This window comes from Cygnus atratus, chromosome 1 (genome assembly GCF_013377495.2).
Source record: "Cygnus atratus isolate AKBS03 ecotype Queensland, Australia chromosome 1, CAtr_DNAZoo_HiC_assembly, whole genome shotgun sequence".
In the NCBI taxonomy this organism is placed as follows: Eukaryota; Metazoa; Chordata; class Aves; order Anseriformes; family Anatidae; genus Cygnus; species Cygnus atratus.
Genome location: NC_066362.1, coordinates 105,183,588 through 105,204,685, shown reverse-complemented (window position 1 = coordinate 105,204,685; position 21,098 = coordinate 105,183,588). Strand labels below are relative to the sequence as shown.

At 34.6% G+C, this 21,098-nt stretch overlaps 1 protein-coding gene across 1 annotated transcript in view; it reads left to right on the top strand.

Moving 5' to 3' along the window:
• The first annotated feature begins 1,000 nt into the window (after positions 1-1,000).
• Positions 1,001-21,098, top strand: part of TMPRSS15 (transmembrane serine protease 15) — a 56,794-nt gene continuing 36,696 nt past the window's right edge. The window contains 10 exon segments of the mRNA XM_050711886.1: positions 1,001-1,145; positions 3,234-3,364; positions 3,663-3,730; positions 4,567-4,608; positions 7,232-7,374; positions 9,089-9,137; positions 12,169-12,208; positions 12,210-12,261; positions 14,244-14,363; positions 20,471-20,579. Coding sequence (XP_050567843.1) covers positions 1,001-1,145; positions 3,234-3,364; positions 3,663-3,730; positions 4,567-4,608; positions 7,232-7,374; positions 9,089-9,137; positions 12,169-12,208; positions 12,210-12,261; positions 14,244-14,363; positions 20,471-20,579 — 899 coding nt within the window.

The following is a 21,098-nucleotide window of genomic DNA, read 5'->3' as shown; positions in this document are numbered from 1 at the left end:
TTATTTTGTAAAAATAGTCTCTTATTCTGCTTCTGCAGTTTCACTGCAGATCTGTTGATTTGTTCTTCTGCCTCCTGGTATGAAAGTCTTCATAGCAAAAGGGACAAATCACACAGACATCTGAAAACATCTGCCATAAGAAAGCTAATTTCCATTTCATTTTGATAGTGGAGGGCAAGTCTCTGTAAGTAACCAAAGCATTTTCTCACAGATTGCTAGCCATTAATAGAATGTCAGGCATTAGGTGTGTTTGTGATAGACTGGATATTAGAGGAATTATCTGAACACAACATTCCCTCCTTTCTGTGTCAGCAGACTTTTCACCCTGTGCTGGAGAATGATTAAACAAGAAAATAATAGCAGCCCAGTAGGGCCATAAATCCTGTGGTGCTGCAGATGTGGATGCAATATAAACCAAGTAAATTGTGAATCTGTTAGGCTTCTACCTCAGCAAAGGTAGAGGCAGAAGTCTAATGGCTTAATCTAAAATTTCACCAGTGTGACTCTAGTAATATTTCTGAAAAAATGTTGAATATCAATACTTAAGTTACCTTTTTAAGCAGGTTAAAAATAAAAAATAATAAAAAACCGAAATATATGGCTTTCACTATTTTTCTCATAACTGCATGTGCAAAGAATTACCAAAAGCTCATAGAAACTGTAAATCCAACAACATTCTTTTATTTTAATTTTCACTTTAAAAAAGTGAAATAGTGCAAATCCAGTAACCACTCTTGTATTTCTGTGGTTTTGCTTATCTTTTATCTGGGACAGAAACTTTATCGCTTCCTTTCTGAAGAGATTTCTTCACATTTGCGTATCTTGTGCGTGAATATGACTGTTCAGCAATGTTGTAAAAAACTGTAAATGAAGTTTTATGGTGTAATTAATCTACAGGCGTCTCCTATAAATAAACAGATGTTCTCGTGTACTATTGCCCTCCCTTTCACATTATTCGTGTCTTAGTTGACCTTAGTTGAAACAGGTTTTCTAGACAGAAATGAAGCTGAAAAAGTCATCTGATGAGAAATATGTTCCTCTTAGTTATTATGAAATTTGGTTTGCTTCTTTGCTTGCACTTTTTATTTGTGTTTGTGTTGGGCTTATTGTACTTTCATGGTTAACAATCCAGGAGTTAGAAGGAGGTAAGTAACCTTTAACTTTTTCAGGAGTTCATCAGTAGAAGTTCAGACTTTGAAGACAGTATCATTGTAATTATATTTCATATTTCATGCTATGCTTTTAATGCTTTTGGATGGTTGGTTTCCTTAACACTTTCCTTCTTTCCTCCCCTGGAAACTGATGTAAACAAAATAAGCAAAGATACAAGCACTTGAAGCATGTCTGAAGTCAGAGAAGAATTTTCATGTCTTAGACTTTGGGAAAGGTTCTTGGAATGCAATTGACACTGTAAGGCTTTGGTTATTCAGTCATGTTTATCCAATAGTGAACATAATATTGCAAATTGTTTGTGAATTTCTACTTTTTTCTCCATGTGTAACATTTGACTCTTAAAGATATTCATAATCCACTAGAGTCTCTGGGGAATTTTAAGGTGTTCTACAACTCAAAATCTTTTTTTTTTTTTTCCCATCTTTTAAAATGTATTGCTATGAGAGAGATCCTGCATTAGACAGTCAGCTCCTAGCCTTGTGTAAAGTTAGTAGGAGGTATTTCTTCTTATCTAGACAGTGCTCACAATGTGACACAGTCACATTACTGATGATCAAAGTAAACTAAATTTTAAAGATCTACATAGCAAGATTTTGAAATGGAACTGAAAAATTGATTTAAAGATTTTTGAGGTATATGTTGACTGTGCACTGGAAGGCCACACCTGGAATGCTGTGTCCAGTTCTGGTCTCCCTAGTACAAGAGAGACATGGAGCTTCCTGTGTATCTTTCTTTTAGAAGATGCATTACTAGGAGCTTTATCACATATAACTAATAATAAAACACTTAAAACATTAAGTATGTCATGTAACAACAAAAAACCCTTTACTATTTAAAAACATTTGTTTAAATAGATTTGCAGTTGATGAAAGGATAAATGGCCTTTAAAGAAGCTCAAAGTAATCTACTGTTACAGGTTGATATTAGGAAATTGGTGTCACTAGGTTGTGCTGTCCATCACAAGCTGTTTATTATTGTGTTTCTCAGTTATCTGTTTGTTTGTTTGTTTGTTTGTTTTGTATTAAAACTCATTTTATGTGTTAATACCTTTAAAAACATCCTAAAAATACCACTGGTAATGTAACTGGTAAGCAAAATGATGTTTTCTGTCAACCACGTGTTAATGTCTTATTCAGACCTTAATCTGAAAATTTCCAGTGTGTTATACAGTGAGGAGATATTTTTAATGTAGAGTGAATAGTTTTATGCATATCTCATATGCTATAGCATATTAAAAATCAAGATCAAATATGCAGTAAGGACTAATTATTTAGTTTTGCATAAATTCTCCTGGCATTTCATTTATGTAGTGGTAGGAAATTTCAGGTCAAAAATAATTTAACTAGTCTGACACAAGTGTTTCCAGTGTTATCATCAAAAACAATCTACATTTATATAAAAACAACACTACTTTCAATACAGAAAATGTGACGCAGTAATTCTTAATATTTTTAATCAAGAACACACACACAAAAAAATCAAATTCGCAAAACATCATGCTTCCAGTGTCTCCTTGTCCCTTGTGCTAGACATGGATTGACACGCTACACAGGTTCATAGAATCAAAGAGTAGATGGTGTTGGAAAGGACCTCTGGATGTTATCTGGTCCAAATCCTGTGCTCAAGTAGGTCCACCTATGACTGCTTGCCTAGACCCATGTCCTGAATGTTTTTGAATATCTCCAGGGGTGGAGACTCTACAGCCTCTCTGGGCAACCTGTTCCAGTGCTCAGTCACCCTCAGTGTAATACTATTCTCCTTTATCTGTTCACAGTGCTGCTAGAAAGTTCAGCATTTAGTATGAAATAGAAAATAATGAGGACCAAGGACAAATAGTTTTCACAATATATTTACAATTGTAGATACTGTACTTTAGTTGAAAATTGTCTCAAAGTTGTTGTTTTGTTTTTTTTAAATCAGCACTGGGCAAATATCTCAATACAAAGCAAAACAGGTAAAAATTAGTCTATTGATGATCTCTGTGGAATAACACGTAATGTAATCTATTTCGTTTATTTCTATATAATTCAAATTACTTAATTTTGTTTTTAATTATCCAGTTGAAACAGGTGGGAACAGTCATCTCTACATGGGAACATTTAAAATAGTCTCTGGGACAATATTCACTCCTTCTTTGCATGATAGATCATCAGCTGACTTCAAAATCCTTGCCTTTGATGTTGAAAAGTTGGTAAGAACCGATTGATCTCTGGTTAAACCAAGAGTATGTGACAGCTATATTAATTTCCTGACATGACCTGCTGTTGATGCTTTCTTACTCTCTCCAAAATGTGATAGTTAGGGTCCTAAGCCCACTCAGAACTCCATATATTTTTTATCTGTGAAAATCCGTGAAGCATCAAAGAAAATGGTTGCTTCCATAGTCTAGATATAAGGAGGAAAAAAGTCAGTATTAAAATCATGAATGCATTGTGCAACATTGTATTTTCAATTACTGTATTGGTTCAAGATTTCTCTTCTTTGTACAGATACAAGAAATTTTTCAAGCAAGTATTCTGACAAATGAATTTGAGAGATGTGAAATTTTCCAGTTCAAGTAGGTACAGTTAAATTATACTTCTCAAATAAATGTTGTCAAAAGTCCTCATTTAGCTATTTCTCTCAAGAGTGGTTAACAGTATCTTGTTTTTCAAGTCATCCTTTGTATAGCATTCCTTTCACTTCTTATGTCTTCTAAGTGCTGCTGTGGAAAGTTTGGCACAGCTGTGTTTCCCTGGGCAAACTTCCTTTTCAGATTCCTGTATGTCTGTGTCTTGACCAAACAAGGCTGAGGACTAAGACCAACTCACAATTTTGTCACATTTTCCATATGTGACAGAATTGCTAAAAACTTTTTTTTTTTTTTTTTTTTGCCAAGATTTGTTAGTTGTGCTACATTTGCAGGATTGCTGTTCTTGCCATCTAGAAGAAAGTTCAGGACAGTGAGCTCCTGTTGGCATAAGCTGAGGTGAATGGAAGTGCGTTCAGATGTCCCTATGGACAAAGATGTATTTATTTCATAACCCTTCAGGTGTTTGCACAGGGGCTGTCACTTGACACCATGTAAAGGATGTAAAGCTGCATCCTGTGTGTCCTAGAGAGTCAGTAAGATAGTAAGAGCTGCTTCATTTATTAAATTTTGTTTGAACTCAGTTTTCAATACCTTGTTACATTGGTTGTCCTACAGAAAGCTATCTGGCAAAAAAAAAATATATGAAAAAATAAATAAAAAAATCTGGTAAATGGAGTGAGGTCTGTGGTATTAATTTCACCTGCACTGTTCTTCATAAAGTCTTGATTCTACAAAACAAGTGTAATGCTGTCTCCCACTATTTAACAGTTCCAGAACACTCTTCATAATTTATTTATTTATTTATTTATTTTCCCCTACAGGAAGCCTGAAGAAGGTCATGAAAACTTCAAGTCTCAAACTGGGTAACTACATAGAACAAAATACATAGGCAAGAGACAAGGAGATTAATTTAGAAAATTACTCTGTGGGACAATGAATAATTTAAAAATGTATTTTAGGATTTGATAAGTCTCTCTGAAGTGCATATGAAGTTTGATATAATCCATACTTTTCCTTCAAAAACATCCTTCAAGATTAGAACAAAAGAAAACGTAATAGTCCCTGGGATTGTCAATTCAGAAGAAAAATGGGAAAAGTAAGAACAGTGACATAGATAAGAAACTAGCTAGAAAGGAAGGTATATTGTTTTGTGTTAAGCTTGCTTGTGAAAAGCTACTTATACAGGGGGACTGATCTCAGTATTATGTGTGATCATATGTAACCTATGTTTTAGAAAAGTATTTCTGCTAAAGAAAGGTCAGGTGACACACTATAATAAGCAGTCACAAAACAGAGAAGAAGATCAGGACTATAGGAGAACTGAAGGACCTTGAGGAAAGAATGACAAAATTAGTTACCTTATATGCAAGACGAGGCAATTAATAAAAAAGTGGTCATTACATGACAGCTGATGATGTTAATAAACATTTTCTCTGTAGAAAATACGAGAAAAGGAGGAATTCTATATATGACAGTACAAGAGGCAGTGGGCACAAACCCACAAAAGAGGTCCCATCTGAACATAAAGAAAACCCTTTTTGCTGTAGGGGTGACTGATCACTGGAACAGGTTGCCCAGAGAGGTTGTAGAATCTTCCTCTGTGATGATATTCAAAGGCCGTCTGGACAGGGTCCTGGGCAAGCAGCTGTAGGTGGCCCTGCTTAAGCAGATGGGTTGGACAAGATGACCTCCAGAAGTCCCTTCCAAGCTAAACCATTCTGTAATACTATGATATCAGCTGTTCTTTCTATAACTGTGATATAATTGCTTTCTGTACATACATAAAATGGACAAATATTTAGATGAGATAGTTCAGCTGAATGACCATGCTGGCAAAAGAAAAAGAGATATTTGCCAAGCGTGAGTACATGTATGCTGAAAATGAGAAGCAGATTTGAAGTAGAGCAATCATTTGATTGTAATAGTGAGGGCATAAAACTAATTAGAAAGAGGTAAAGTATGATCACCTTATGAAGGGTTTTATAATATCAAGGGAAAGAAGTAGGCAACAGAGGAATAGGTCCCTCCCAGGCTGTTGTCCCTGAGTGGATAGGATCCAAGTAGCAAAATAAGGTTCCTGAGCACACAGTAGGACGTACCAAAAATTTTGGTATTGAAGATAAAGACATCTCTAAGCTAGTTGCTCAGGACTCACTTTATAAGCAATGAAAAAAAAAAAATTACTTTTAGAGTTTTTTCATCTAGTTTATTCAAATGCCTTTTTAGGAGGAGATCAAAGAATAGCTCATTTCTTTCCATGAACTACAAGGAAAATCTAGATATCTGCACTGTAAATATCTATATTTGGTCAAATGAATTCTGCCTCTGTATCTTGACAGTGAAACCACAGAAGTCACACAAAATCTGATGTCTATGAATGTTAGATCTTGCTTTTAATATATCAGAAAGTATCTGTCTTCATTTTTACTTTGAAATAATACTAGTTTATCTCATAAATGATTTTCTGTTTGACTCTTTTCATTAAAGAAAAAGTGTTTATCCCTTCTGGCAACCTTGTTATTTTACCCTTGAGACTCTGCTGAGTCACAAGGATAGCAATAAAAGCTTTTGTTTACTCAGCATGGCCTAGAGGTTATCAGAAACAAGTAAGAAAAAGGAGAGTTCTTCCGTATACTGCAAACTGTGCTCAGCACAACTGCAAGCTTAATAACCCCATATCAAAAAGCACTTCTGAGTCTGTTGCCATTGGATATTATAAATGCTTAAGAATAAAAAAGATTATATCTAAAATTAATTAAATGGAAAACAAACAAACAAACAAACAAAAAAAAAACAGCAATCATCATACTTTGACACTACCTTAATTTAGCTACAAATATAGAATGTAATAATAGTGTCTAGGAGGGATGGGAAAGAGACAAAATTCTAGATAAAATTCAGGCCCCACAGAAATTAAATATAGTTTAACCACTTATTTCAAAATATCTGTGATTTCAGCCTTTACTGTTTCCTTATGAGAATACAAATAATCACACAACGGATCCTCATGGATGCAGAATCCATACATGATGTTTGATATATAGAAGTGATCAGGTTGTGTTATATTTTTTATAATGTGAACATTTCAGGGTTGTTAATCAATATTTTAGAGGTTAAACTAGGAGAGTTCAATAATTAATAAACCTACATCTCCTTTGGTTGACTTGAATTCAGCTCCATTGCAGCAATTGATATCAATGCTGTTATTTTTTTCTCCCACATTGAATATAAGAGTTGCAAAAGAAAGAATAAATGTTTCTCTAACATTCAAAGCTACCTGTTACTTAAGAGCTATTTCTTCATGTGTCATGTTGACCAGCCAACACTTTATGATACTTTGAGTTTTCAAATGGAATCCTGAGGTAGAAGGGACCCACAATGGAACCTGTGTTGGAATGAAATATTGTCAAAGTATTAACTAGCAAAATTTCAGATTTACTGCATTATCTTGCTTAACTAACCATCTTCTCTGTTTTGTATTGCTAGTGTTGTTGTGATCTTCAACCTTTATCTTACCCAGAGGGTAATGGCTGAGAAAATAAAAGATGAGTTGCTTTTGGGTATTGACGCAAATACAACTGGTCTTGTTCAGACTTTGAAAATTGATGTGAACAGCATACAAATCACAGGTAATGCTAATAAACATCTATTTTGATACAAAACCTTGAGAACTACAGTTAACATGTGCAATATCTTTGGTTCCCAACCATCAGAAAGATATTCATGGTTGTTCTCCTTCTCCACCGCACAATCTATATGAGCAGGTGAAAGAACCTTGTCACCTAGAAAGTATGAATCAGCTTAGCATATGTTCACTAAGGAAGGAACAAAGGACAAAGTAGTTAATTACAAGTCATAATCAGTGAATTTCATCTCTTTTACGTAGCATAACATTTGTAATTCCATTGCCCCTCAAATTAATGCAATTAAGCCCCAACTGTGGTATTTCATAAGTAAATGCAATTATCATTTTGTTTTGCTAAAGAGTATGGAAAAAGGCTCAGCCTTACAGTGCGTGAGGACTCATTTATTGAAAAGATGTCAAAAACAATAATAAACTGAATACAGAATGTAGCTTCTGGAGAACTATGCCCAAGGAATTGACTTCAAATTTCTCTGATACTTAGGTGAAATGTAAATGACTAAATTAGTATAATACTAATAACTAAATTAGTAAATAGCGTAGACTAAATAGTGTAAATTTAAAGACTAAATGATTTTAAATTCAGCAAATATACAAATATAGTGATTTTATGCAAGTATGAGAAAAATTTTCAAAGCCTAAATGGAAGCCCAGCAAAATCAATGGAAATCTTTCTTTTGACTTCAATAAGCCTCCAAACAGGCCTTCATTGGAGATAATGATAATATGTAATTTGAATCCTTAGAAGTGGAAGATGACATCTGAAGACCTGATGGAACTACTATTAAGTAGCTACCAATTGCTTAAGAGGAGTGGGGCATTTGTTGTGCAACATCTCTTTATTCCTTGCTAAGTGCTTCAGATATTCAAAGGCTAAATTCAGTATCTTGATATCTTTATTTTTCTTTACTACTTGCACCATGTATAAGTTGTTCTAAATAACTGCAAATCACTGTGGGAAGTGATTGCTTATTGTGCTTGAAAAATGCCACCAAAGGAAATTACGTAGAGCCTTTTAGAAGGTTATATATCTATTGATGAACTTCCAAGTAGTCAAACTTTTCTTGATGTGCATCATTAAAATGCCTCTCTTCACATGAGATTTCATGTGTCCATTCCATCAGGAGTGCTGCAGTAAAGTAAGAACTGTAACTAATGAAAAATCATAGTCATACATAGCACTTTTACTTCCTATATGTCATTATGTTCTGCAAGAGACGTTTTATTTCTATTTCAAAGAGGGAGGGAACTATAACACTGTAATCAGGTGTGATTTGCTTGAAATCAACTTCCACAGTGACTAAAAGTAGCTTTCTTTCTTGCAAATCATCCCAGGTTAATTTTAAATCATTTATCTGATCTAAATACTGTCTATGACACAGGTGCTCTGAAAAGCTCCTTTGTATAAAAGTGTCAAGATAGAGATTTTCCAGATGAGGACGTTTTATGTGTGAGATAATGAACAGGGATTGATTGAAAGAGGAATTGAGAGACCTTGTCTTCTCTGGAAGGTGAGAGTTTTGGAAAAGGCTGGGAACATTGTGAAATGGTCAGAAGGAGGGATGCAGGACACTGCTAGTGACTCAAGAGAAATAGTCACAGCTCGTTTGTTGTTTGTTTTTTACCTTCATTTTCCTGAGTTGTATAAAACTAGATACTGCACTATGAAAGGAGTTTATAATGAACTTCCTTTCTTCCAGAGTTTGCTGAAAATCGAACTACAATGTTGCCTTTAACTTCATCAGGTCAGTATCCTTCATAAAACAGAAACTATTTTTTGTTATCAGTACAACAGAAGAAACAAGAATTGCTGTTCAGTTGGTATAACTTAGCAAAGCTGCGTTGACTGTAATTGAGTCTTGACAGGTAGGGTCCATTCAGTGATAGTTAGCTGATCTTCATCATTTCTGACCATTTGAGAAACCAGTGATCTAATGCCTGTACAAAAGCTGTAAGAGCTTAATTGGAGGATTAAACAAAAGTTGGATCTCTGTCAAACAGCTGAGTCACAAGCTGAAGTCTTTACAGATTCAGACAGGTAAATGAGGCTGCCTAACCACATGCTATGGTTACTGATATACTAAGCAGTGTTAGTAGACTTTCATTCCACTGACAGTCTGGAAGTCTTATGACAAGCCAAGATAATACTTGACATTTTACTACTTGGTTTATATGAGCAAAGTATTTTTCAGTAGTCTAACATGTAGTCATTGTTGAGTAGTTATTACTACTCTTTATTACCAATGGTACAGCTGAAGACTGAAAATATACTGGTTTTCTCCTAGTTATCCCTTGAAACGTATGCCGTTTCAATGTGCCTGTGAGTCCTAAGGTCAAAAGCAAGAAGAAAATGGGAGTGAGGGGGAGGTGCCAGAGGAAGGGAGAAGGGAGCTGGGAGTTGTTGGCATCCCACGCTGGAACTGGAAAAATGTTTCTAGCATGGATTCATTCCTCCTTGCTCTGAGGAAACCTGCTTGAGGTCACAGAATTATCAAATATCCTGAGTTGGAAGACACCCACAAGGATCATTGAGTCCAACTCCCAACTCCGTCATTTTTATACGCTCACTAACAGTCAACTTCTTCGTTCTTTCTTTTTCAACTCAAAGCCCACATTTTACCCTATGTGGTATGTTTACATCTGTTGGAACTTGGTTGTGCTCTCTCCGTTGAGCCTAAAACCAGCTTTATCCACCTCACATGTTCCTTAGATTGTTTAGTAATTGACCACATGAGGTTTGTGCTTATACTACTGATGCTTTCGTCACTGTCCTATGCTTTTACTCTTATGGCTTTTGTTATCAGCTTGCATGTGCACTTTGGGGAGCACCTGTGACAACCCTGTTTTTTCTCAACACCCTTCAAGGTGTAACTTCCTGATACTTGTCTTATTAGAAAAGCCTGCTCATGCATGCATCCATGTTTCAGGTCATTGAATGGTTCATTCTTCCCAAAATAATGGTCCATTAAATGATGCATAGATAGGTATGTATATAGGTAGATATATACATATATAATTCTTTACAAAATACTGTGAGGCTGTGAATGATGTCCTTCCCTGAATGCAGCTTTGTGAGTACAGTCCATCCAGATGCACCCTCCCTGCACCTTCTGCTGGGCTCTCCTCTCTGCCAGAGGAGCTCTGCCCTCACGTTTGCTGACATGGAATGGTCCATAATCCATTTAATAAAAAATGACCTAGCTTAGCTTAATAGTGTTTGCTAAACCAGCACATTTTGGTAGAACATTACTAGGAAGTCCTCTTGCAAGTTTCTCCACTAATAGGTATGGAAAAACAGGAACATCTAACAAGAGTAACTGTCTGTAATGTCCAATGATCAGCAACTTCTGCAGCAAAAGTCATAAACTGGTGGTAAACTATAGAGAAGGCCTTACTGTACCTCATACTATTCCTTCTAGCCCATCATCTCATCAACTGAGAGAATCTGTTGACTGTAATGACACACAAATTTAAGTCTTAATGTAGTAAGTAAAAATAGTACAGAGGCATACTAATGCAAATTCAAAGAGGAAAAATTGACCTTTTGGGAACCAGAAACTCCAGAGACATCCTCAGTAAGAGGAAGATTGTTATTTAAAAAATCACTAGTGGGAAAGTGTGTTGGAACAAGAATTCAATTTTTTTTTCCAGAATGTTTTTCGATTTACTATCATTAATACAAATCTACTTGTGTACCTAGGCATTTGATTATTTCTAAATATGTATAAACATTATGTCTACAAAGCTGGTGAAGGGCCTGGAACACATGTCCTATGAGGAGTGGCTGAGGGAACTGGGGTTGTTTAGTCTGGAGAAGAGGAGGCTCAGGGGAGACCTTATTGCTTTATACAACTACCTGAAAGTAGTTGGGAGTAGTGTGGGGAGCTGGGGGTCAGCCTCTTCTCACAGCTAACTAGTGATAGGACTAGAGGGAATGACCTCAAGTTGCGCCAGGGGAGATTCAGATTAGAAATTAGGAGACATTTCTTGTCAGAAAGGATGGTCAGTTACAGGAACGAGTTGCCCAGGGAGGTGTGGCATCACCATCTCTGGGGGCGTTTAATGAAAGGTTGGACCTGTTTAGTGGGTGATATTGTTGGTAGGTGGACAGTTGGAACAGATGATCTTGAAGGTCTTTTCCAACCTTAATGATTCTGTGATGAACACATTTATGTATATATTTCCAGTATGTAAGTGCACAAATACTACACAGATTTGAGTCTCTTCACATGCTGAGCTAACCAATGTGTTAAGCAATATTATTTATATTAAAAAGTACTTATACATTTAGTACTACTAATAAAGTCATAACCTGTCTTTTTCCAGCAGATCCCATGAGTCTAATTACAAGCTCCCTGACATCAGTTCCGGGTCAGAACTTGTTTATTTAACAAGAAAACATTACTGTTTTTTTTAAATAATAAATAAAAATTCATAAATTAATAATTAATTAATTAATTAATTGAATTATTAAATTAATTAATAAATTAATGAATTTTAAAAATTATAAAATTAATAATTTTAATTAATAAATTTATATATAGAGAGAGAAGTTACTGAAATGTATGGGACTATGTATAGAAGAATGAGATTTAAAATACACTAGGGTTCCATATTAATTTTCTTATGTTTATTCTGACATTTGACCATCAGGATCAAACCAATTAAGGTGGCGTTACTATATCATTACCTAAGCTGTGGGTTTGGGGATACAGTAAATAGTGCAGATCTCATAAGATCTGTATATCTGCTTCTTGGTTCTGCCCAGAAAAACACAGAGGGGCTACAAGAGAGCACAAAGTAGAGTTCTAACCCAGGGTTTGTGTTTGCCCAGTTTCAGAACAACTCACCACAATCAAGTTCACAACTTCAGGTAGGTAACCTCATATGGGGAAAATCAGAGTGGCTATATGAAACAGTCTGAGATCTTAGAATTGACTGTTTTTGTACATTGTGTTGTTATATGAATTCTTGCATCCCATTCATACAAGCATACAATATGCAGGTTTACTTTTTATTTGACTAGGGAGACCTCTTAAAAAAGAGGTAATGTATTAGACTGTACATTCTACAAAAATGCTTTGTGTATTATACACATACTGATATGATAATATTGATTATCATTATTATTAATATGATAATATTGATATCACAATATTGATACCCATACTGAATGCTCATTTTTGCTTCATAATATTTGTTCATGGTTTTGGGAAATCTGTAACTGATAGCAAATTCTCACATTACTTCTGATAATGGAAAGACAAAGCTGTTCAAATCTTTGAAAACCTCCTCCAATCTCATTAAATGGTGAAATACATATGATATTTATAAGCATTTTCAAACTGGTCTAATGTATTTACTGCCATTTCTTAGTTGAGTACAGAAATCATATTGCAATTTAGGGTAATTTGCTGTTTCAAAAAGAAGTCAAAATGTTTTACTAGAAAATGTTAATTTCTTTATATCCAGTAGATGGCAATGCTGTTTAGTTTTATGAGTGGAAGAATAAAACTAGAATTGATCATGTCATTTTTAAACAATGTTTTCTTGTGTATTGGGCTGTACAAAACATACTCTGAGATTATTGGTAGAGGTTTTGTACTTGGTCTAGAAAGCACAGTCTCATCTTTGCTCATCTGTGGCAATTTGTTTGTTGACACTATCACGTCCAACACTTGTCTTAAATATTTTTGGTTTATTTCAGCTACCAGTTGGGTTCAAAATGGCAGCTCTTTTGCTTTACACTCTTTGTGTTGCTAACATGTAAAGCATTTTGTAAAGCAGTTTGAAACGCTACGGTACATCCAAACAAATTCCAGTCTTTGTCACTTATACTGAATATCTTACACATATTTACTTAATCTGATTAAAGAGTAAGAGTTGCATGAAAAATAAATCAAACAATAATGTCCAGAGGATGCAAGAGGCTGCTGTTTTACAAATTAATATTTTTGCTGCTTACATAAGAAATTTTAGCCTCTACCTCTGAGCATTTAGTGAAGTAAAGAAAAGGAGCTATGTAGGGAATTGTGTATTTTCATAATATTTTATAGAATTTTCAAGAATTATTAAATTGGTACTTATCCAAAGCTGATATTAGCTGCATGTTTTTGTTTACTTTAATATGACCTACTTCTTAGTTCTACAGATATCTAAGACTTTTACATACAGCTTATATTCTGTGGATGAACATTTATGTTCTAGCAAAATGCTATCAGTAAGATTCCACAGTTTTAAGGATCAGCCAATGTATTATTTTTTTGCAGAAATTTTCTCTTAGCTTATGAATTTTATTTTTAAATCTGAAAAGAATCAGGTTTCTGATGTTTCTAGTATTTCCAAATCCAATCTTAAAGGCTTTAGTTTTCAAGATATGCTAGTCAAAAAATAAGTTTTTTATCACGAGGTTCAATATTGTGATGTGTTGAGATCAAAAAAATAAACTGAATTGTATTAAACTCAAAACAGAGATTTTTCACTGTTATTTAAACCAAATGACAGTTTTCTCATGTTATTCAAGCATAAGAAATTGGAAAATGTGTTTATTATATTGCATAAAATAGTATATTTAGGTAGAGGAAGAAGATGGGAATTCATAGAATTTTTCTTCCAGCCCTACTCCAAACTTAGTTTCAAAAAATATGTCACTTCTCAGAACTTCTTCACTCTGTTCCAAATTTACCATTTTAGTATGTGATATTTCATTCCAAAGTTTTAAAAATGCAGTTTTGTAAAACACAATAGAGTGGTTGATTTGATTTGTGCTAGAGTAACCAAAGGTAAGTCAATTTTCCTCTGTAGTGTAACTGCAATACTGCTTTGTTGTTATTGCTGTTGTCCTTACTATTTCAGTTGAGTGCTTGCCACTTTCTGAAGTTTGTGCTGATGGTGTAACCTGCATTAGAAAAGATTTATTTTGTGATGGAGTCTTGGACTGCCCGGATGGTTCAGATGAATCTGAAAAAAGATGTGGTAAGAATGCAAATCCCTGCAGAACAGTCTTTTCGAACATACTTAAACCTGTCAGTATTCTGTAAATAATTTACAGCCAATAAATTGCATAATGACGTCTAAATCAAGTCTAGCAAAAATGATAACAAGAGGGGTTGTTATAATAATATTATTGTAAATTGATTTTTTTCTTTAAAATTCTCATTAAGAAAGAATATGCTGAGTAAATAAATATCACAAGCTGGCTATAGTAATATAGCATAATATCAAAATTCTTATTTAATATGTAAATATTAAAAACTATAAATATAAAATGTAAAATAATGTCAAAATTTCATATGAAGTTGTGTACTAGTAATATCAAATAATGTGCTTTCCAAACACATCAAAATTATGACCCTATACAGTTATAAAATCACATTGCCCAGTAACAGAAACAACTTACTGTCATATTTGGAGTCAGAAGAGAGGTTTTGCTTTTGATTCCAACATTAGGAATATCATCATACATAATACTACAAACAACTTTTCCCAATAACATATACTCTGATACAATAATATTGTATCTCGGTATACTCTATCATATAGACAATGTATTCTTCTTACTAATTTATTGTGAGATAATTGATTTTAGATTCCTACATAGAAAAATCAGGCAAGGAATAAGCTAATATACCAGGGCCCGTCTTTAAATTTCTGCAGTGTTAGCTGTAAAACATCTGGCTTTTCCTGCTAAAATCCCCTATGCTTCAACTAAAAATGTACTCTCTAATACTAAAGCTATACTGAATGTACTATATGTTTAGATAAGTTTGTATAATTTCTTGATGTGCTTTTATTAAAATTATGAATTAAATTAAATGATAACTGAAATTTGCCCTTTGAGAAATAATTAGATGCCATTGAGGATTTTGAAGAGAACTTAAAACTATTCATCAGGCAATAGAGAAAATGATTTTTTCATTTCAGTGGGAACAAATTTAGATCAATGAGACACCTTTTTGAAAATGTAGTTACCGTTCAATCAGAAAAGTTATTTTTCTTAACAAAATCAGCAGTCTGTCACACACGAAGGAACACCTACTCTCTCCTGCCTCCACATTCAGAGACTTAGGTGGGGTGGTGAGTGTGTACTGCATTTTGCAGCCACAGGTGTCAAGTGTGACTCCTGCTGTGGCAGGAACTGTAACTTCGTCTGTTGACCTTGCACTTGCACATCTGACACAAATGTTTGATTTGCTGGCACCACAGTGAGAGATGCAAGATGGTAAACATTTGGGCAAAAAGCTCTTAGGAGACCCTGCCTGAGCAGGGGATTGGACAAGACGACCTATAGAGGTCATCCTTCCAACCTCTGCTATTCCGTGATTCTGTGAAAATGTTACAGAACTACGACCTGATTAGTATATGACTGAATAAAAAAATAAATAAATAAATTGCATCCTTCACCACCAGTGAGCTTATTTGCCTAGCTTCCCTGAGCACCTTTTCATGCAGCTGCCAATGCTCCATTTAGCAGTGAGCACTGAAATTGTACCAAGGATTCTGTTTGTGTTGCTGGTTACCAAATTGTGTGTGCTGCTTTTTGGTGGGGAGGCATATGTGTTAATGTCACCTGCATTGCTCTTCACAGTCTCAGCTCCCAGTCTCTAAAGTTTTCTTGCAGAGAGAACTTTTTAAATTTTCTGGGAGACGTTGGAACAATGAACTGCCTGATTATTTTATTTTATTATTTTATTGTATTTATTTTATTTATTTTATTTTATTTTTAATATATCATTTGTTAGTAAAGGAATCTGGAAAACTTATTTGTGTTCTGCTGTGAGAACATATTTCTGAGCTCTCCTGGGAAAAATGGTGGGGTCAGTCTAGTTTGAGTTTTCAGAAGCATGTTAAATGTTGGACTCTGATTTAAAAACAAAGAAGAAAAATATTTTTTAGAATTTGAAATAATTTTAAGAATTTTAATATAGTCATTGCAAGCCTGTGTCTGAAAGCTGGTGGCATGCTGACCCCATCTGCAAGTGGAATCTTCTTTAGAAAAAAGGTGAATTGCAGACCTGCCCATTACCTTCACTTTTCTGAGTGCAGCCAGCTCAGAAGGGAGACTTAGTCAGGCCCTTTAAGGAAAACATCCATTAAAATACTTTGGTAGAGTATCCACTGAAATGCATCCAAATCTTTCTTTATCATAACAGCTGCCTCCAGCTAGATCATAACAGTGATGGGCTCTGATCAGGTCTCTCTACATTGGGGAAATCTGAAGGTCCAAGGGTAGCTTCAGCTAGACCTTTGCTCCATTGGAGAGGCTGAAGTAACACAACTCCAAGGAGTTATTCAGTCTTTCATTTCTACCATCACACTGTTTTTTTGAGATGTGGGTTTTGGTTTTGGTATTCTGGTGGGCTTTTAGTTTTATTGTGGATAGAGCTAAATAAAAAGTGCAGATCCTTATAATAGTTAATAATTAGTAGCATACATCTCATAAAAACAAATGCTTTTTAGTTAGTATTAATTATTAGGTCTCATTTCAAACGTTTTGCTCATGATTTATTAAAGATACTACAATCACAGCTGTTACATAAGAGAGAATTTAATTGATATTCATACATTGATAATTCACCTGCTTGCATTCAGAGTTATGACTCAGCTGTGCCTTGGAGCCTGTGCATGAATTCTACTTGAGCAGAGTTTTTCAGCTGAGGCATAGCCTCTGATGCACATGCCTTTCTGGATCTGATTTGCATCTCTCCCTGACTCTCTGCAACATAAAAGTTGTGAGTGCCCTGCTCCTTTCAACTGAGTATATTATTTCTTGATCATAGCCAAATTTCACCAGTCAGTAAAGAATATGCACAACTGAGCTGAAAACTACAGGAATATGCATACAACTTCAAATGGGCAGAAAATCATAAAGAAACTAGCTGTAGTTATAATTTGCTTTAGGGAGCTGGATGGGTCATCCCTGATCATTTTCGCTATTGCCTGGTATTTCCAAGCAATTTATTCAGTTGCAATTAGATTGGCAGATTCAGTTCATAACCTTAAAGAAATGCAATTCTGGCTAGGGGACAAATTGTTGCTCCATCACACTTACTTTATATTTTCAGTCTTAAAATTTTCCATCCAAAAAGCAGAGAGCTTTTCTATATGTATATATTTAGATTTCTTAGCAGACTTTGCAAAACCAGCAGAGTGGATGGCAATAAGCCATATGCACGTTTGGGATACCTGCCAATTTTTCCATTTCTTTGATTTTTCACTTATGTCCCATCCCTAGAGTAACAATACAGTCACATAAAAGCTAACAATGTCTACATTTTCAGAAGTGCTTCTGGGTTTTACAATGAGATTTACAGGTGATACATGATTCTTGCTACAAGTGTTCTTGTACACAGAGGAGTTGCTGCTGTTTAAGCAACTTGTTTTTTCATCTTGATTATTTTTCTGTCTAATACTTCTGAGTTTATAGTATGTTAGCGGTTTTAAAATACAGGATACAAGTGTGAATTTTAATGGTCTCTTCCTGTCTTAGACAGAACTCAGGAAAATCTAAGATTCTTAGCAAAGTTTCAGACAACTGAACACCTTCATTTTTTGCGTTTATTGATGAAAATTATCTTGAAAGGTTTATTTCTGGTTCTGCAATGGAGTGCAGTAACAAAAGACCAGTGCAAAAGTACAGTAAGCAATTTCAATGAAAGGGTCTCTAGAGAAATGTGAAAGTCTGAACAGCACCTATTAATAATATCCAGCAATGCTGAAAAGCAGCCATGTAGCCTGTAAGTGTAAGGAAAGGGGAGACTGGAGGCCGAGCCCAGAAGGTGTTCACTTTGCATCCTTTCTTTACAGTTATTATATGTCTAGGCTAATATTTTGTGATTATATACCTCACAACATTACTAGAGTATTGAGAGAGATTAATCATATGGAAGCCAGCAAGTAATGCACTGCCCTTGGCAGAGAAAGGGCCTGTTGAGTGAAATATGTGGGCTTCATCTGACCGGTTTGGGGAACTTCTCCCTGGATTTCAAGGATAACAGGATTAAGTCCTCCTCATGTGCCCTGTATGCAACATAACTAAATAGAAATGCACAGAGATGCATGTTGGGAAACAGTTAAAGTAGTTCCTACAAAAGATGTCTTCTGGCTTAGAACAACTGAATTAGAACAACTGAAGCTCGCATTAATTTTACTCTTCTCTCAACACTAGTAGCACCAAGAGAGAGGACTTCTAGTTCATATCATTTGTTACTGCTGCACTGACTGTCTTGTACTGGGGTCAGCTGCTTTGCTGTTCCTGTTCATGGTATCTCTTACTGTTTTCGATGCTTTTCTGTGTTCCTCATACTTATTGGTTTCCATTTGGTGACTGCATTTGGAAATAGGTGTGCTGACACCTGAAATTCATCCCTGGAGTATAGCCAGAGTTTCATTCTGGTATAAATGAAAACTAAGCTCTTGGATGTTAGATAAATGATATTTTTTGTAATGTCTCCATTTAATGTCTTTTTTAATGATTTCTTCTTTTTGTCTGCTATTTCAGAATGTTTTATAAATATTGACTTTGGAAAGGTATCCATAATGTTTTCTCTGTTCATTAATTAAAGAAATTGCACTGTTTGGGGGAGATGGTTGTAAATATTAGCCCATTGGTAAAGACAGAGAATGTATGAATTCAGATGGACAGAAAAAGTACTTCTATGCCTGCTCTAAAAGTGTAGTCTAATCTGATAAAAAAGTTATATAAAATACTATCTCTCTTTCATGGACCTGTTTTCTCTATGTATTTAAAATTTTACATGGTCTACTTTCCTCTCAACATCCATGAAGACTGCAAAATGGAACATGTTTCTATTCCAGCTTATGCATCAGACAAAATTGTTAGTGAAATTCATTTTACACGGTCTTTATTAATACAATATGACTGAGCCTGACAGAAACAAAGCTTAATTTTTATTTTGTTTTTGCTGTCGTGATGGACAGAACGAATTTTATGCTTTTAAAATGAACAGACAAGGAGCCCTGATTTATTATTTTATATAATAATTTCCCAGAGGAGTACTATGTTCAATAAAATTTCAATTTAATTTCCAATATGATTGATTATTCATCATTTGAATAGTCATTATAGGTATGATTTCATTTCTGATGTTAATGAAAAGCTCTATCTAATTTCTGGTTATAAACTTCAAATTGATGAACTAACCTCTCCAGAAAGTCTTGTACTGTACTGATTATATCCTTACTTGAAAGCTCTATGATGCTTTCTTAAAAAAGGGAAAAAAATAACTTCAGAGAGAATCCTGGCATAATGTTCAGTGAGGATGCAGCAAAGTCTTAAACAATGTTTCAGTGTCTTCTGCAATTACATAATGCAATGTGAATTAATATTTCCAATCTTTCTGAGGTTTAGAAGTACAGATTTTTTTTAAAGTAATTGATTTTTAAACTGAAGAACATGCATGAGATGGTATAATGCACCAAGAAAAAAAAAACTAATAAAAGCCTTTTGAAAAATTACATGATGATGGATGAGATTTACCTTAGATGAATGAACTCGATAGCTAGCAGGAAACTGGGAATATCCACTTATCTTTCTGAATACTTAGTAATATGTAAGGCGAGGAACAGGGAGATCATAAAAATAGAGAGACCAATAGTGAACCATATCCCTTCTTGCATTTATTCACGATATCAAGTTTCTGATAGTGCATGAACAGTTTCCTCATTTAAAGTAGCTGTAGATAGGAATTATTAAGGCAAGATACTTTTTCCTTACAAAGGTAAAAAATAAAATGAAAGACAGTTGGATTAGTTGAATCCTACTGGATTTTAATGAGTGTGATTAGTTTATATTAGTTTGGATTAGTTGGATTGTCTCTGATTTAAACTTGAACTGTCTGTGCTGCTTTTTTTTTCACGTATAGTAGTTTGAGATTAAATAGTCATAGGAATTAGAAATGAGAGTGGGTTGGCAGTGTGTTTTAGTTTATCTTCCCAGTGTTGCTTACAAAGTATTTTCTAGGTAGTACTTGTAAACCAGTATCTAAGGTCACTCTCATTTTGGCTCTGCTTCTCTTTTTCAAATGACATTTTGACAAATGTTCTTCATTATATCTTTACAGCTGCAGTTTGTGATGGAAAATACATGCTGACTGATTCCTCTGGGTCTTTCCACTCTATGAATTATCCAAAACCGTATAATGCAAATATTGTTTGCCGATGGATTATACTGTAAGCCATTTTCCAACAGTTTTGTAGCTAAGATTTCTTTGATTATGAGGTGTTGTTTTTTCGTGTACCTTATGCCATTTCTATTCTCAAATACCCCAGCATAGAAAATACATAATACATAATGGCATTTTCTCCCTTGTATTTACACAGCTTTTCTTTAAAGACTTGCAGGCCTAAAACCCATAACTATATCACAAATTTTCCCACTTGCAAGGATTTTGATAAAACTTGTGTGTTACATGCGTGTGAAGGAACATATTTTTAAGCTCACAACAAATTATACAATTCAAAATAATTGCAAGATATCAGTTTCAAAGTATTACAGTACATACCAGTCTTTAGGTACTGTTTTTGTATAAGACATCCCTGTTATTAACAGCTGGAGTATTCAAGAATCCCCTTGTTCCTCTTTATAGCCCAGGGAGAACAAAAAGGTAGCCATAGTATGTGATAAATCTCATCCTCAAGTACTCATCTAAAATAAGTCAATGATCACGAGTTTTAAGCTCGTAAAAATCC